Below are 18,333 nucleotides of genomic sequence, written 5' to 3'. Positions count from 1 at the left end.
AATTTACTAAAACATCATTGAATTGCACACTCAAAATGGGTGAATTTTATAGTATGCAAATTAGCCTTCAATAAAACTGTTCAAAATATATTTGGGGCATCAGGAGAGGGCTACTTGTAATTCTTTGCTTAAATTTTTACAAAATCTGAAACATGAAGCTAAGTGAAATGGGCTCCTCTACAAGCTCGCATTTTGTAGGAGCTTTTGGTTTGTTTGTTTGGTTGGTTTTGGGGATCTTTCTGTGGCTGGGAAATGTGGCTGAGTTGGCATCGTGACAGAATATTACATTACATGTAGTTTATTCCAGCATTTTTTTTCTGTTCCAACACTTCTGAAGCAGCTCAGATGTCACTATCTTGTTTCTGGGATTTAAAAAATGTTGGGCCTACATATGAATAAATTAATCTTTAGAACTTGTCATCAACAACTTAAAGAAAAAAAAAAACCTCAGAATATAAATAACTCTAAAATCATATGATGGCATTTTGAGTAGTACCCTCAGGTGAGTTAACTTAATTTAAAAGCACTGCTAATTACAGTGTGGACCAGGACCACTGTGGGCCTTGCTAGAAATGCAGAATCCTGAATCCCTTCTCAGGCCTACTGAAACATAATCTGCATATTGTCAAAATGTATTGGTGATTCATATGCATATTAAAAGTTTGAAAATCGCTGCATTTCTTCTCGGGCTAAATCTATTTGTAAACAGTAAATTGTGAATTTGAAAAAGCCATACAGAGGTTGCAGTGAGCTGAGATCACACCACTGCCCTCCAGCCTGGGTGACAGAGTGAGACTGTGTGTCAAAAAACAAAAAAAAAGTCATAATGCAGGAGATGGTAAAAAATAATAATAATTATTATTATAGGGTCAGTACTGAATTATCCTTTCTTAGATTACATATTTGGAAATGATTTCACTGCTTCTATTTGCATGCAATTATATCTAATTTTCATGAGATTCTTATATTATTTAAAAATGAAGCCAGATCTGATAAAAGCCGAAAGCTGTCCAGCTTTCTCATCTTGCCTTATCCTTCAACTTCTGCTCTGATGCTGTATTTGGACGCATACTCATCAGGCTGGGATATAGCACCAGCCCAAACACTTCTAATCTTGGTGTCTTTGACTTATACTTGGTCTGTAGTTTAAAGAAGTGATTAAATAATTACTTTTTAAACAGCCTTAAGAAGTAACAGCTTTATTGGGCTGTATTTGGAGCAGAGATAAATAGAAATGGTAATACTATTAATTTTAAACCCAGTGTGTGACAATGATGACAATAGTTTGTTTAGCACTTACTGTATGTCACATTGTGTATTAAGTATGCTATGTGCATTATCTCATTTAATCTTCACATACTTTGAAATAGTCACTATTATTTTCATATCTCAAATGAGAAAATGGAGGCATAGAATACTGACGTTACCTGTCCATTTGAGATGATAGGTCTGTACCAGAGCCAGGTCTCAAGCCAGATCAGCCACAGTCAGCAGCCATGTTATCCATCCATGATGCTAAACTGCCTAATGTGTTAATGTCAACAAAGACGAAAGTGTTGTTAGCTATGACACATTATAATATGCACAACATCTGCCAATATTCAGGAATTAACAATAGGCTTAAAAATGTCTACTATAATTGTTTAGTTGCTATTCTGAAATTAATCACTTGTTCATTCACTCTCTTGTTTCAGGAATTAGTGAATCTCATCAAATGGGAATTTTCCGAATACTTGCTGGCATCCTTCACTTAGGCAATGTTGGATTTACATCCCGAGACGCAGACAGCTGCACAATACCTGTAAGTTCAGAATAAGCTTTAGTGGGACGGCAGTTGAATTGTGTTTTAGATTTGTAGATTGTGTAAAGAAGCAATATAGTTTAAGTCTCTCTCTCAATATTATCAGAAATATAGTTATCAAAGACATATATTATCAAAAGGAGAATCTCAAACTGAGAATAAAGAAATATGGATTCTAATCCCTGGTGCATAGTGATTTTGTGGTGTGTGTGACAGAGATAGAGAGTGAAAGAGAGAGGGTTGGATAGATGAGATTAGTGACTGTGATGCAGATATGGCCCCACAAGATCAGAAACTCATGGAAGTTAAAGCTATAAGGGATCATATTATGCCCTTACTGAAATGTTTCAGGACTCCCCACTGCCTTCAGAAGCAGACCCAACACCTTACTTGGCATGACATGACATGACATGAAAGGCCTTCATGACTGACACCTGACTTCCTATTGAGCTTCTTTCTCATTGCTTTGCACACTCCACATCCAGCCATTTCCATGCCAGGCTGGCTGTCTCTCCTGGCTTTGCTCAGATTCTCCCTGCTGGGGTTCGTAGATTGCTCTTCTTCCCTAGCCAGCTCTTACTCACTTCTCACAGGCAGACCTCTAGCATGTCTTCTTAGATACACACTCCCCCTTCTGCTTTCCTTTATTGTAGCTCAAATCACATTGTTCTATAAAGGTCTCTCTTGCTTGCCTTTACCCACTAGGATTTGAGGTCCTTGTGGAAAGAGCCATGCTATTCATTTTGGCGTTCTTAATTAAGGCCTTAATTTAAATGGCATTTATTCAACTCAGTTGCCTTTTTTCTCTGGATCTGTAGCCTCTTGTGTAAAAACAGATTCTCTACTCCTGTAAGAAAAGAATCTATTTCTTGTCTTTTCTGGATATACTACTTTGATACTATATTAGATGTGTGAGACATGATATAATATAAAATAAGTGACTTTATGATTTGAAAAGAAAACTTTTCCTGTAACTTTTTTTTTTGAAGCGGAGTTTCACTCTTGTTGCCCAGGCTGGAGTGCAAAGGCATATGATCTCAGCTCACTGCAACCTCCGCCTCCTGGGTTCAGGCGATTCTTCTGCCTCAGCCTCCTGAGTAGCTGGGACTACAGGTGCACACCACCATGCACAGCTAATTTTGTATTTTTAGTAGAGAGAGGGTTTTACCATGTTGGCCAGGCTGGTCTTGAACTCCTGATCTCAGATGATCTGCCCACCTTGGCCTCCCAAAGTACTGGGATTACAGGTGTGAGGTGTGAGCCACTGCATCCAGCCCTGTAACTTATTTATTAGTCCAAGGGCCAAGAGCTAGATGGGCAGAGAGTTTGGTTTACAGAAAGCTTGATCCTCATGATTTTCTTTATGATTCTATTTGAGGTGTAATTTTCCTAAGCCATGGGTCCTAATTTTAGATGCATGATTCCTCCTCCCCTCTCCCAGCCTCTTTTTTTCTAATGGTGATTTTGTAAAAGGCAAAATGATAATTCTAATTTAAACCCCGATTTCTTCTAATGAAACATTGCTAGTCTTTTTAAAAGCCTTGTTGAGATATAATTCACATATCATACTCATTTAAAGTGTACCATTAAGTGGCTTTTAGTATATTCACAGATATGTGCAACCATCACCATAGTCGGTTTAAAATACTTCCATGACCTCAAAAAGAAACCCAGTACCCTTTACTTATTGTTACCTATGTGTCAATTTCCCTAGCCCTAAGTAACCATAAATCTGTTTTCTGGCTGATTTGCCTGTTCTGGACATTTCATATAGATGGAATCATATCATATATGGTCTTTTGTGACTGGCTTCTTCCAAAATCCATCCATGTTGTAGCATGTGTCAATACTTATTCTTTTATATGGCTGAATAATAGTCCATTATATGGAGATACCATATTTTGTTTATCCATTGGTTGATTGATGGATATTTGAGTTGTTTCACCTTTTGGCTGTTATGAATAACCCTACTCTGAATGTTGGCATACAAACTGGATTTTTTAAAAAGAACTCAATTGATTTTTGCATCACCATCTTTCATCTTTGCCCTTGTGACCTTTCCCCAAATGTCAAGCTTCTCCTGATCAAGAAAGTCCGTGACTAATGTTATATCACATGTATCACTTCACTATGAGTCTTACCTAAAATTTGAGTGTACTATTTTCCTATTTGAGATGTCTAGAAGTTATTAATATCATCTTGGAGGAATAGTATTTACAATGTATGAAACTTGTCCAGAAGTTACTTCCATCCAGTTCTTGTAATTCTGTTATTTTTACTTTCTAACCAGTGCTTGTCAACTTTGTTGATTTGATGATAGCTATAAGTACTACAGTTTCACTATTTGGGGTAGGTGGAGATTAAATGAGTTTTTTTTTGTTTTTTGTTTTTTCCTGTTTTTCTTTTTGAGACAGAATCTCTCTCTGTCACCTGATCTGGAGTGCAGTGATGTGATCTCAGCTCACTGCAACCTCCACCTCCTGGGTTCAAGCTATTCTCCAGCCTCAGCCTCCCGAGTAGCTGGGATTACAGGTGTGTGCCACCGCGTCCAGCTAATTTTTGTATTTTTAGTAAAGACGGGGTTTCACCATGTTAGCCAGACTGATCTCGAACTCCTGACCTCAGGTGATGTGCCTGCCTTGGCCTCCTAAAGTGCTGGGATTACAGGCATGAGCCACTGTGCCTGGCCTTAAATGAGCTTTAGAAGTTACTGGTAAGACGTATCTATTTGATAGTTCTGCTCCACCTTGAAGGCATTTGCTGAACCCAGTGACCTTGAGCTTTGGGTTTCATAGCAAAGTGAGCTACAGAAGACAAAGACAAAGCACAGGACTCATATAAACAGGGGAACACAAAGACTCCTGCCTAAAGCTGAGACCCTAAGTGGGGAGCTAGTAATCAGTTTGCCCACCACCCACTCCAAGAGTATAAAGAAAACGTAACCTGACCCATACTTTGGTGCCAAGTGGAGGCAGAAAACTATCTCCCTAAAAATTTATAACAGCAAACTGACTCTCACACATATTCATTCCCAGACTGATTTCATAGTTCCTGGAAGGTCTCAAAAAACGACATAAAGAAAATATAGCTTAAATTGATCCTGGGCCGGTAGTTGCCTAGGCACCTGACAGAAGCAACTGCAAATCTACTTTGGAGGACCCACCTTCAGTCTAGGTCTCAGTGGAGTCCCATCAGAAAAGTTACAAGAAGTATTGACTCACAATCAGAAATCACAAGTCCCCCAGTGAAACAAAATAGAAGGAGCTAGGAGAAATGACAGATAGCAGAGTCATACCTGCTAAGAATGCCAAAATAAATTAACAGCAGATTTGGCACAACTGAAGAGAAAACTGATAAGCTAGAAGATAGATGTGAAGAAATTGCCCAAAATGCAAGATAAGACTCAAAGATAGAGCACTTGAAACGGTAATTAAGAGAGAGGGATAGAGTAATCATGTCTAATTTTAATCTAATGAAAATTCATAAAGGAGAGAAGAGAGAGAATGAAGCAGACATAATATTCCAAGAGATCATTACTAAAAAGTTTTAGAACTTGTGAAAATGACTAACCCACAGAAAATCCCAGTTAGGATAAATAAAAAGAAATCTACTCCTAAGCACATCATAATGATTTCAAAGACAGAGGAGACTTCAAACAGAGAGATTAAGAGATTGCCCTTGAAGAAATAGCAGTTAATCTGATAGCTCACTTTCCAGCTGCAGTTATAAAAGCCAGAACACAGTGGAATAATATCTTCAATGTTCTTAGAATGGAAACTATTAACTTAGAATTATATATCCAGTTAAAATATCTTTCTAGAATGAATTAAAGTTGGAAGCATTTTCAGACAATTGAAAACTTAAGAGCAGCCAGGTGTGGTAGCTGACACCTGTAGTCCTAGCACTTTGGGAGGCTGAGGCGGGTGGATCACCTGAGGCTAAGAGTTTGAGACTAGCCTGGCCAACATGGCAAAACCCTCTCTCTACTTAAAATACAAAAATTAGCTGGGCGTTGTGCGCATGCCAATAATCCCAGCTATGTGGGAGGCTGAGTCATGAGAATTGCTTGAACCTGGGTGGCGGAGGTTACAGTGAGCTGAGATCGTGCCACTGTACTCCAGCCTGGAGGATAGAGTGAGACTGTCTCAAAAAAAAAAAAAAAAAAAAAAAAAGCTTATAAGAATCTGCTGTTGCCAGTGAGCCCTCACTAGAGGAAATATTAAATATTAAAGGATATATTTTAGGCAGAAGGAAAGTGATCCCAGTTAGAAGAGCTAAGATGCAAGAAGAAATGAACTAAGAAGTTAGTAAAATGTGGGCAAATGTAGGTAAAATTTGATTAATTAAAATAATAATAGTATATTGATCTGGTAAAAGATAGAATTCCCCACAAGACATGTATTAATTACAAAGGGAAAGATAGTTATCATTACAGTCAAGAAACCTGGCAGACATTCCGTTAACCAAGTGATCACAATTGATAGTACGAATATTTGGACCAATCAATATCACATAGCTTTGGATGTGTGCAACACCACTTCTCTGGTATTTCTGCCAAAATCTAATCATGAGGTAATATCATAGAGACACAAACTGAGGGACTCTTCAAAAAGTCAAGGTCACAAAAGACAAAGAAGAATGAAGAACTGTTCATGTTAAAGGAGACTAATGAGACATGATAGCTAAATTCAATGCATGATCCTGGATTGAATCCTGGACCATAAAAATTAATTATTTTTTGTAGAGCACACTGTTAGGCCAGCTGGCAAAGACTGATTTAGATCTGCAGGTTATATTATAGGATTGTATCATTGCTAATTTTCTCATTTTCTTCATTATACTGTACTTATGTAAGATAATGTCCATGTATTTTAGGAAATGCACACTGAAATATTTAGATAAAAGGGGCATTGTGTTTGAAATTTACTCTTAAAAAGTTCTGAAAAAGTAATGTGTGTGTGTGTATATATGTGTGTGTGTGTGTGTTAAAAAGTGAGAGAGTGATAAAAGGGAATGTGGTTAAATGTTAATATTTAGGGAATCTGAGTGAAGGGAATTTTTTGTACTATTCTTGCAACTTTTCTGTTAGTCTAAAATTAGATTAAAAGTTTAAAATATGAAATGAATCTCTAGCCGCTTACCCTGCCCCCACACACAAAAGGTAGAACTAAAGTATTGAATAACAGAGGATAAATTGGGATGGGGTGTTTGGAGTTAGTGTTACCTAGTTACATTATGTTAATTATATAACAGAATAGTAACAAAGTAAACCTTTCAAACTAGTGGAGAGGAAAATGGATTGAAAAAAATCAAAATATGGCAAGAAAGAGGGAGAAAAAGAAATGCTGAAAAACAGGACAACCAAAAGAACAAAATAAGATAGAAATAATTAAAAATGGACTAAATGCTCCAGCTAAAAGACTTAGATTGTTAGACTGGTTAAAAAAATTCAGATATAACCATGGAATACTACCCAGTCATAAAAAAAAAATGACATCATGCCCTTTGCAGCAACATGGACTCAGCTGGAAAACATTATCCGAAGTAATGCAAAAACAGAAAACCAAATACATGTTCTCACGTAAGTGGGAGCTAAACATTGGTTGCACATGGTCATAAATGGGAACAACAGACACGGGGGAATACAAGAGAGGGTAATGGTTGAAAAAAACTACCAGTTGGCAGCTATGTGCACTACCTAGGTGATGGATTCGTTTATACTCCAAACCTCAGCATCACACAATATTCCTTTATTATGTACTTATGCACAAACCCCCCGATTCTAAAATAAAAGTCAAAAAAAGAAAAAAAAAGTTTCAGGTATATACTTTTTAAAGAAGCATTCCTAAACTATAGAGGTACAGAAAGTTTGAAAAAAAAAGTTTAGAAAAGACATGCTAGCTAGGGCAAAACTGGCAGCACTGTGCGGGTATTGAACAAAATAGACTTTGAGGCCAAAAGCAGTGCTAGAAGGAAATAGAGTGACTTTGCAATGATAAAGATTTTATTCACTGTGCATGGTGTCTGCCTGTAATCCTAGGAGACTGAGGCAGGAGGATCTCTTGAGCCCAGGATTTTGAGGCTACAGTGAGATACGATTGTACCACCACACTCTAGCCTGGGCAACAGAATGAAATCCCATCTTTAAAGAGAACAGATTTTATTCACCAGGGGTATGTAATAGTGCTAAACTTCTATGTACTTAATGACATAGCCTCAAAAGATATATAGCAAAAATCAACAGAAACCACAAGAAGAGACAAATTTGCTCTCAGAGTGGGAGATGATTGACTTCTCTCAATTTTTGATAGGTGAAGTCCAAAAATGAGTAAAGCTGTGGAGAATTTAAACCAAACCGTTAACCATCTTGATGTAATAGAACAATATGGTAACAACATTCAAGTAGAATATGTTTACAGAATGCTGACCTACTTTTTTTTTTTTTTAATTTTAAGAAAATCGAGATGGAGTCTCACTCTGTCACCCAGGCTGGAGTGCAGTGGTGCTGTCTCAGCTCACTGCAACCTCCACCTCCCAGGTTCAAGCAGTTCTCCTGCCTCAGCCTCCCCAGTAGCTGGGATTACAGGTGTCCGCCAGCACAAGCAGCTAATTTTTGTATTTTTAGTGGAGACAGGGTTTTACCATGTTGGCCAGGCTGGTCTCAAACTCCTGAGCTCAGCTGATCCTCCTGCCTTAGCCTCCCAAAGTGCTGGGATTACAGGCGTGAGCTACCTGGCCCCGCCTGACCCACTTCTAAATGATGTCAGACTCTAAACACGTACATGTATATGGCTGCTTATGTAAGGGAGTTGAGCAGGCAGTGGTGCTAGTTTGTATCTAAAGTGATTACTTGGGCGAAAGGGGGATGAAAGAAGGAAGACGGGTGCTTGAGTGTGAAGAGTCTACAGATGAGGATGTCAGGAGACCCAGGTTCTAATGCCAACTCTGACGTCAATTGCCAGCTGATTTTTGACAAAGCTATTTGTTATCTTGGATCCTATTTCCTCATTTATCCACCAGAGACAATGTTCACCCTGCCTGTTCCCCAGAAATGTTGTCAGATTCCACTGATACATGTGATTGAAGATGTTGAAAAATATAATGTACTAACATGGATTAAAATAGACAAGTATTTATCAAACACCTACTCATGCAAGGCTCCTGGAAGATATTCTAGGGGGTACAGGGATATGTAAGTCATGAAAGTCATTCTGATCTAAAAAGTCACACAGATAACTGTCAAATTACCTGCTTACAATCCTTCAGTGGTCTCCCATTTCTCTAAGGATAAAGACCAGCTGGGGTATAGCCTCTGTCTGTTTCTGTGACTTCAGTTCACATTTTCTCCCTCATTCAGCTTCAATCCTTCCTATAGGTGATTTCCTTCCTACCACAGAATATTTTTGCCAGCTGTTTCCTTGGCTTGGAAAGTCCTTTTCTCCCCCTTTCACCCAGTTAGCACCTTCCTTTTCTCAAGGGAACTGTCTCCTGCTTCCTAAACGGAGCATATTCCTCTCACATGGACTCAGCATAGTGTCCTTGGTCTTTGTGGTATTTTTCATTTTAGGGAGCAATCATTTGATTAATTTCCATTTTTCCCGAGTGACTGTAAGTTCTAGGAGGGCAGGGACCATGTTTGCTTTTGCTGTCTGGCGCATAGTATCACTCAGTAAATAATTGTTGACTAACTGACTGATTTTTTGATCAAATGAATGAAGGTACTTTAAGAGAGATACAAACAAATACTATGAAGAGTTAAAGGAAGAAGTAATTTTTGAAGTGAGCCCCAGAAGAGATTGCAAAATGCTGCCTGGATGCCAGTTTAATGGATGAATGTGTTTATTATCACTAATCAACTTTGAGTTATCTTGGTGTTTGTTGTAACAAAGAAATTGCTGAATTTTATTTGTTAACTCTTTGTTAACATTTTCCAGGAGATTCTTATTTGATTTATCTGGTCATAGGAAATAACTCATTATCTTTTGGCAGCCCAAGCATGAACCTCTCTGCATATTCTGTGACCTCATGGGTGTGGACTATGAGGAGATGTGTCACTGGCTCTGCCATCGGAAGCTGGCTACTGCCACAGAGACGTACATCAAGCCCATCTCCAAGCTGCAGGCCACAAATGCCCGTGATGCTTTGGCCAAGCACATCTATGCCAAGCTTTTTAACTGGATTGTAGATAATGTCAATCAGGCTCTCCATTCTGCTGTCAAACAGCACTCTTTTATTGGTGTGCTGGACATTTACGGGTGAGTATATTTGGCTAATTGGTCTGCCAGAGAGCATTCCTTTCTAGAACTTACCTAGTAAGTCTAAGTGGGCATTTGATTCTGTTTCCTACTGGTAAAGAGAAGGGAGACTTTGCCTACGACAATTGAAGAATACCTTGATGATGGTGATGCAATTGCATGTTGCTTAAAATTTAAGTAAAACAAAAAAAAATGCTTCAAATCTGAAGCTAATTTACTTAGCTAGTGCATAGACTTAATTGGTTTTCAGATGCTCATGTGGTAAATTATCACTGAAATTCTAAAAATCTAATTTTATTTGCTAGTTTGTCTTATTTGAGTACCTGTCTTTAGCTATTAAAATCCTCCCCTCATATTTGTGCTTGTTTCATACTTAATTTTTCATTCTCTGGTTCTCTTTTCAAAAGAACCTGTAGGATCTCTGTTCCTATTTCCCTCCTATGTGTGTGTAACACTGTCAGTCAGTAAATTGGCAAGAGCAATGGGTTTATCATAATTCTGATGTTCCCCACTTGGGGGTGAATGAGCCCTCAAAAACTCATAGTGTTGAACACCTCTGCATGCTAGGGCCGTTAAACAAAACAAAACAAAACACAACAAAAAAAGCCTCTCCGCTGCATGGCTGATGCTCATCTGCTGGGTACATATTTCTTGTTACTGACTTATAAATTTTTATCTTCACTGATATGGAAAGAAAGTTTTACAATGTTGGGGGATGTCCCATTTCTTTCTTCGTAATGTGTATATTTTGAATATTTTTAAAAAGCTTTTTGTTCCTTTTCTCCCCTTTCCATATTATCTTCGTGGTTACAGATTTGAAACATTTGAGATAAATAGTTTTGAACAGTTTTGCATAAATTATGCAAATGAAAAACTACAGCAACAATTCAATATGGTAAGAATGTTCTTCCTTAAATAATATTCTGCTATAAATTATTCTCTTGAATTCCTAGTCTTTGTTTAAAAGCTTATCCCTGAAATGAAGTTGTGAATTATAATTATTATATGGAATTTAGAACTGATGATTAATGAATGGTACAACATTAGAAAAATGTTTTATGGGCCAGGTGGGATTCAAGGCTATCCTTGGATTGCTGTCTGATAATAATGAAAATTTGGGACAAATAGATTGAAAGAAGCAGGCAGTGTGTTAGGTAATTGCTTGGGAGTATGAAGCTTTGAGCCCAGGGATATCTTTCAGTTTGTTATTTTGAAGTTAATTGTATGTGGAATTATGACTGTCTTAATGCTTACTTGCTATATTAGCAAGATGTCAGAACTAAAAAGCAGAATTTTACATATTCTCTTTTCAACAGTCTGGGACATTCACTGAGGCAATGGCAATGGGAATATTTTGAGTGGCTCTTGTGAAGTAGTAATATTAAATATCTTAGAGGAGTACCGTGGTGTTGGGAGATTCAGAGATGCTTAAAAATCAGAGTCAGCAGATTGTGATAATGAAGGACACAGAGCCCAGAGGTGAACTGTGTGAGTTGGAATCCTACCCTGTGTCAGTTATCCAGGAGATCTTGGGCAAGTTAGTTGACCTCCCTGGGCCTTAACTTCCTCATCTATAAAATGGACATAATAATAGTACCTGCTGTGTGTGGTTTTATGGCTTAAATGGGTTGGAATATGTAAAGTGTCCATCATGTGCCAGGCACAGTTCTAAGTGCAAGAGTGGGAGTGATTCTTAGTGTTGATGAAAGAAAATATTAAAATGAGACACCCATAGGAATTAGAAGATAGAGCTGAAGGGCAGGAAAGACACCCTTAATAAATCCTCATCTTGTAAAGAGAGAGGTCAAGTGGTATGGTTTGTAGTTGATGCACAAAAACCAGATGTTTAAAGACATTGCAAGTTACAAATTTGGTAAAAAACAAAAGAGGATCTAAAAATATTAATATGGGGAGAATAGTGGAAGAGTGGGATGGAGGTAGTGTATGTGAATTTAGCCTCTTTTGTGTCATAACGAAATCAGTAGATGTTTCATAGTGATAAATCAGAAGGTAGCTGATAAGCACATTCTTTAGAAATATGTAGGTAAATATCAGAAGAAATAGCTAAGGGAATTAAAAATGGTTGCCTCCAGGGAGCGAGACTGGGGTTGGGGAGAGATGGGACAAGGAGTTGCAGCTTGCCATTATAAAACCTTTTAGACTGTTTGATTACATGTTCCATATACTATGATAAAAACTTGAACCATCTTTGTTTAGCAAATTAAGCTTCTTACCACAGTGAAATAACGTAGAAGTGATCTTAAAACCTTAGGCCTATGACCGTTTCCATAATAAGATGACTACTAATATGATTTTCATCTCTGCATAAAAAAATTAATAAAAACCTACCAGAAACTAAACTGAGCATTACCGTTTCTCAAGGTGTTTCTGAGTTTCTTAATACTTAGTTAATGCCACAGTCTTCCACTCTTTCCGATTGTTTCCACACAGAGTGACTGGAATGGAAGGAAGCAATGCCAGCCTCTTTAGGAACTGGCTAGTTTGTCTGTTTTTCAGGGGCCTCCTGTCTGCATGTGTGTTTTGGTCTCTTGCGTCTCCTCCTCTTTCCTGCTTTCTGTCTCTATCCACCTGTTTCTCCTTCTCTCTTCACATACCCCCTTAACATTCTGCATCTTTGATTCTCTCTGCACAACTGCTCTGCCCCCTCTTCCTATCCTATGGCAGGTTCTTTCCTTCTAGTCTGTATACATCTTCTCCACCTCAAGCTCTCTACTTTCTCACTCACTCTAAACTTCCCGTGAACCCAGCAGTGGTTGGAATGCTCTTCTCATCCTCTTAACTCGCTTATCTCCCACTCATTTTGGCTTCTTTCAGCTTCAACTCCCATTACTCATTGCCTAATTATTTTCTTGTTTCGCAGTTCAAATACCTGAGAGAGAGAATCTGATTAACACTGTTGAGTTTTTCATCAGAGGTCTCTAGCAGGAGACTGCCCTCACGTACCCACACTGGTTTAGTCAGCTGTGACTAGGAACGTGGGGTCTCACAGTATAAAGAACTTGACTGCATAGGGCTGTTACCCGATCTGGGGATGTAGTTGGGGGCAGTCAGCATGAGAAACCCCGTGACTGGCATGCTTAGTGTTTGAAGGCATTACTATATTGACCAAGAATCTCTTGCCATATTGAACTACATGCCCGTATTCTTTGACAATTGAGCATCCAAAATTTTAAAGACCCCAGGAGCTTTTCCAAACAAGACATGGAGATGTGTGTGGGAAATAATGCTCTATTTAATGTCTAGAGCAGTGTTTCTGTTGTCAATATTGAGACTGCATATAAATTAATGAAATTTTTAAAAACAGAGCGCATTGTTTTGGAAGATACTCGTACCATCAGTCAGGGTGTCCTGCTGACATATGGTGCCCTATTTGCCTTCTCATTAATCAGAAGAACAGAAGAAATTTGCTTTCTTATTGTAGCAGGATGAGCCACAGACAAAACCTCTCAGACCCCGAGTTGTAGAAGGAAGGGCTTTATTCAGCTGGGAGCATCAGCAAGCTACTGCCTTAAAATCCGAGCTCCCCTAGTGCACAATTTCTGTCCCTTTTAAGGGCTCACAACACTAAAGATTTCATGTGAAAAGGTGATTGATTTGAGCAAGCAGCGGGTACGTGACAGGGACTGCATGCACTGCTGGTCAGAGTGAAACAGAACAGGGCAGGGAGTTTCACAATGTTCTTCTATACAATGTCAGGAACATCGGTTTCTAAGTCATGAGTTGATTTGTAACTACTGGGTTTAGGCCAGGCAGGCCCAGGCCTGGTTTTGGGCCTGGCGCCGGGCTGCCTGTCTTTGGTTTTACTTCCTTGTTTTTTTCTTAAAACAGGTACTGAGTATAAAATAATATAAAACAATATGAGAGGGTCTCTCTCTTTCCTCATTCCCCCCTTTTGAGACTCTCACTTTTTATTAGTGGGAGTTCTCACTCTTATTTTTGCTACTTATGTCTTTTTGTGCAATAGATTGATAGTGATTTATATAGTGCACTTGTGCTGAAGCATTTTGGTGAACTAAGGTAGCGATGAAGATTTTTTAATCATTTGAAGAACTACAGGTAGCAAACAAGGGAGCAGTAAGCAGGTTTTTATTACTATTATAACTTTTATTATAAGAGTTTTAAATTCTCTTAGTGCTGGGAACTAATTTTTAAGCATGGTTCTCGGATTAAGTCCGTGCCACACTTGCACAGGTACATGTGCCAGTTTTGTCATATTTTAAACTATGTCTTTAACTACTTGCCTTTGGTTATCTATGTGTAGACAGTAATTAGTAAGGTTAAATTTCTTATAGACCCTTTTTTAGTTGCTAGCAAGTAGTCAAGAGCCAGTCTATTTTGATAGCATTTTTTTATCTGAGTTTTTTGTTTTTTGCCGGGCCAGAATAGTCAAGGCTTGACTGGTTTTATTAGTGATGGTTTTTAAAACAGCTTGCAACCGTATGATTCAGTTGAGCGTGTAAATGGAGGTCCAGTGTTCCCATGAGCCGTCTTGTGTCTAAGAGGCAGGCCTATAGTATTATATAATTTTTTAGGAGGTCGTTTATCATCTTTTTAATTACCTATGGCTATGCTTCGTTTTCCGCGGGAAGCATAAGCAGGGAAGCCCAGAAGTTCACCTGTTTTTATGGGCAGTAAGAAGAAAGATGGTTTAATAGTGCCAATAACACAAGTACCTGTCTACTGGTCAGGCAGCTTAGCGTAGGCTCTATGTCTACATATCCAGTATAACCCGGTGGGGGCAGTCTAGTCCTGGTGGAATTCTGGGTGGTACTGTTTTTGCAGTACTATTATACAGCTTTTGCCTAAGACAACTAAGCTGCCTTACAGAATTAGTGAATCTTTTTCCTTTTCTAGCTATGCAGTACTGTCTAATAATTGAGACTTTTAGAACCTAAAAATTGTCAGGGTGGTTCTTTTGGGCCGGGAATTCATCAGGAACTGGGTCTGTAGGAACTAATTCTTGGGCTTCCTATGGCCATTGATCTCCTGTTACGGTTCCTCCACAAGCATAACATGAAGTGACTTTTAGAGACTGGGCTACATATTCGGCTAATTGCAAAAACAAATTTTTAGTTTTTTCCTGGAATCTCTGGTGCTGGCACATTTAGTTCATCATAGAAAGTCTGAAATACTGGTTCTGGAGAGTGTCTTTGAACCTCACCTTTTATTAGGATGCTTACGCTAGGATCTAGTTCTTTTTCATCAATGCCTAATGTTAAGTATTTTTTAAATTTCATTTTAGGTCTGAGGAGTTTGTAATTACCAATTCTAAAGGGTTGCAGCTCCCACTCGTGTAGGAGGGGCTGACTTTTTCTTTTTAGAGCCAAACAGGATCTTTTTAATTTTTATTTTAAGTAGCCTAAATGACACAAGACCAGTATTGACACATTTCACATAAATATGATTCTTGACAGATATACTTATTTTCTGTTGTGTAACTTTTTTCTCAATCTAGAGAACTGCATCCCAATCTATGCTGCTTACTGTTAATAGTGGCACATGCATCAAATTTTAAGGTTACATTTTTGGGGACCCCTCTTTCTTCTGTCCTAGCTATTACTTTACTTGTGTCACTTAGAAAAGGATCAGTCCTTAGTCTTATTTTAAAAACTGTGATCATGGGAGGCTTAAAATGAGTCATAACACGCCTCAGGTTGGTTATTTTCTGGGCTACATACCTTGGATAAAATAGCATTATATAAAGTTTCTTTTAGAGTCCTGATACACTTATAATAACCATAAAATAATAGGACTGTAGCAATCTTTTGTCCTACCTCAGTGACTTTATATATATATATAAATATATATATATAATATATATATATATATATAATATATATATATATAATATATATATATATATATATATATATATATATATACTGGGAACAGCCCTCAGTCTGAGGAAGGTCAGTTGAAGTCCTTACTGTACAAGTCTAAATTTTAAGGAAAATGAGTCCTGTGATGAGTTTCCTCATGGTTCAGCCATGCGTGGACCAGTCAGCTTCCGGGTGTGACTGGAGCAGGGCTTGTTTTTTCAGAGTCACTTTGCAGGGGCTGGCGAAGCTGCTCCCATCCACGTACAGCTCCCAGTCTACTGATGTTTAAGGATGGTGTCGGAGGTTGGGCCCAGTAGAATAAACTGAGTCCAGTACTTTTACACAATTATGTTTAACTGGGCTCTCTGATACCAGGAGCAAGGTGGCGGGGTTTAGGGTGTTGTAAACTTCAGTGGTTATGTGGGGATTTTCACAGAGTAAGCTTTGGTATCGAGTTAGTCTAACATTTATTAGCTAATGGTGTCCTTTGGTATTTATTAAAATTACCACAGCATGGGGGGACTTTATGTTTAGGTTTTGCCTAAGAGTTAGCTTATCTGCTTCTTGTGCTAACAGGGCCGTTGCTGCCAGGGCCCTTGGACATGGGGGCCAGGCTTTGGAAACCCCGTTTAGTTGTTTTGAGAGATGAGCCACTGGCCTTGGTCAGGGCCCTACAGTCTGGGTGAAAACTCCAACTGCCATTTTTTTTTTTTTTGACATATAGAGTGTAAAGAGTTTTCTCAGGTCAGGTAGCCTCAGGGCTGGGGCTGACGTGAGTTTCTTTTTAACTCATGAAAAGCTCATTGTTGTTGGTGGTAACAGATGTAGTTTATCTAATCTACATTTTTATTGACTGTCATTTACCAAAATATTGACTTAAATCCTGTAATTGTTTGATTTCAAGCTTTAAATTGATTTGGTATTCCTTGCGGGGCTCTAATTGCATCTAAATAGATGTGAGAGTTGAAAGACCTATAAGGGGCTTCTCTCGCTTTACCACGGCTTATTATTATTTTTTCTTCCTCTGGTTGATGAAATGCATGGGTGAAAGGGATAGCCAAATGGACTAAAGCACAAGTGCCACTCTAGTTATTTGGCAGAGTGCCCAGTAAAGGTCCACCACAATACCACCCCACATCCGCTTGGGGATGAACAAGGGCTCTTGATAAGCTCTTGAAAATTCTTAAGCTCACTGCATCCCTTCAGGTCTCCAAGGAATGCTAAGTCTCCTCTCTGCCATGAGAGACACAAAGTGAACTTAGTGGTGGGAGACGGAAGCTAGATGGCCCTCGGGGGCTGACCCGCAGGGACTTCAGGATATAGCAGAGAGAACTTGGCATGACTTATTACTCTAGGCTGTAGAATTCTGGAAAAGAGCTACAATGCAGCCCACACCTGGTCGACTGGAGGACCACCTCAGTGGAAGGGGGACAGTCAGGGCCTCTGGCCTGCCATGTGCACAAGCATAACAATTGCTTTTGTTTAACGTGCAGATGGAATATTTCATCCATTCCAACCAGACATTTGCATCCTGGTATGCCGTCTTAATTGCCAAAGTTTGTTTTAAGTCTTTAACTTCTATGATCTTCTAGTAAAATGAACATTTCCTTTAGCACCTATTTTTATTAGTTTTTGGACTAAAAAAAAAAGCTAAACACCATTTTATATTTAATAATGCTTTTTGTATGATTTTTATACCGGATAAGCTAAATTTTACCTTTATATTAGTGTGTTATTAATTTTAACAAAACCTTATAGACATATTTATCTAATTTTTCATGTTTCACCATAAGGTAAGACTTTATAGACTCTTTTTAACCTTTTACAGTTTTTGTTAAAGAGCAGGTTGATGTTTTAAGAAAAATCTGTTGCATTTTTACTTTAATGTCCAGTTTACAGACAAACTGGATGATGCCTTTTTAACTTTAGCTATGATGTTTACACACAAAATTTTCTTTACAATTAAGGTTTTAAAACTTGCCTAACCTTTCAAAACAATAATTTTTTTGACCTTTTAATGTAGGGTAAAAATCCACATTCTTATGCCTCTTTATAATTTTTTTGCTAAAGGTATAGTTTACCTTTTTTTATATACCTTGCACATAAACTGTTTTTTTTTTCAGTAGTATTCAGGAGGCCTTATTACTTTTAAATTATATAACTTTTTTGCATAAAATTTTTTTTATAACTTTTCTTTTTTTACGTCTTTTGCAGACAATTTTTTTTGACATGTCTCAACTTTCTGACTTATTACAAACTTTTTTTTTTAATAACCAGTTAATTTATTTCAGGACAAGAATTTACCATATAACATTCTTTTTATATAAATTCTGCTCCCCCCCCACTTTTTTTTCCTTTCTGAAAATTTTTCAACATAGTTCTTAGTGGGGTGGGCTTATTTTGCGCCTGACCCATGTTTTCGCAAGACAAAATACTA

The 18,333-nt window shown here is 38.1% G+C and overlaps 1 protein-coding gene across 4 annotated transcripts in view; it reads left to right on the top strand.

The window, feature by feature from the left end:
• Window positions 1-18,333, top strand: part of MYO5A (myosin VA) — a 220,963-nt gene that overhangs the window by 111,467 nt on the left and 91,163 nt on the right. For all 4 annotated transcript variants that reach the window (XM_015142269.3, XM_015142271.3, XM_028850935.2 and 1 more), the window contains exons 9-11: window positions 1,695-1,801; window positions 9,791-10,056; window positions 10,870-10,951. In XM_015142269.3, the coding sequence (XP_014997755.2) occupies window positions 1,695-1,801; window positions 9,791-10,056; window positions 10,870-10,951 (455 nt within the window). The remainder of the gene's footprint in view (window positions 1-1,694; window positions 1,802-9,790; window positions 10,057-10,869; window positions 10,952-18,333) is intronic.

Source organism: Macaca mulatta, chromosome 7 (genome assembly GCF_049350105.2).
Source record: "Macaca mulatta isolate MMU2019108-1 chromosome 7, T2T-MMU8v2.0, whole genome shotgun sequence".
Lineage (NCBI taxonomy): Eukaryota > Metazoa > Chordata > Mammalia > Primates > Cercopithecidae > Macaca > Macaca mulatta.
The sequence above is the reverse complement of the archived record's forward strand: the minus strand, read 5'-3'. Positions and strand labels throughout refer to the sequence as shown.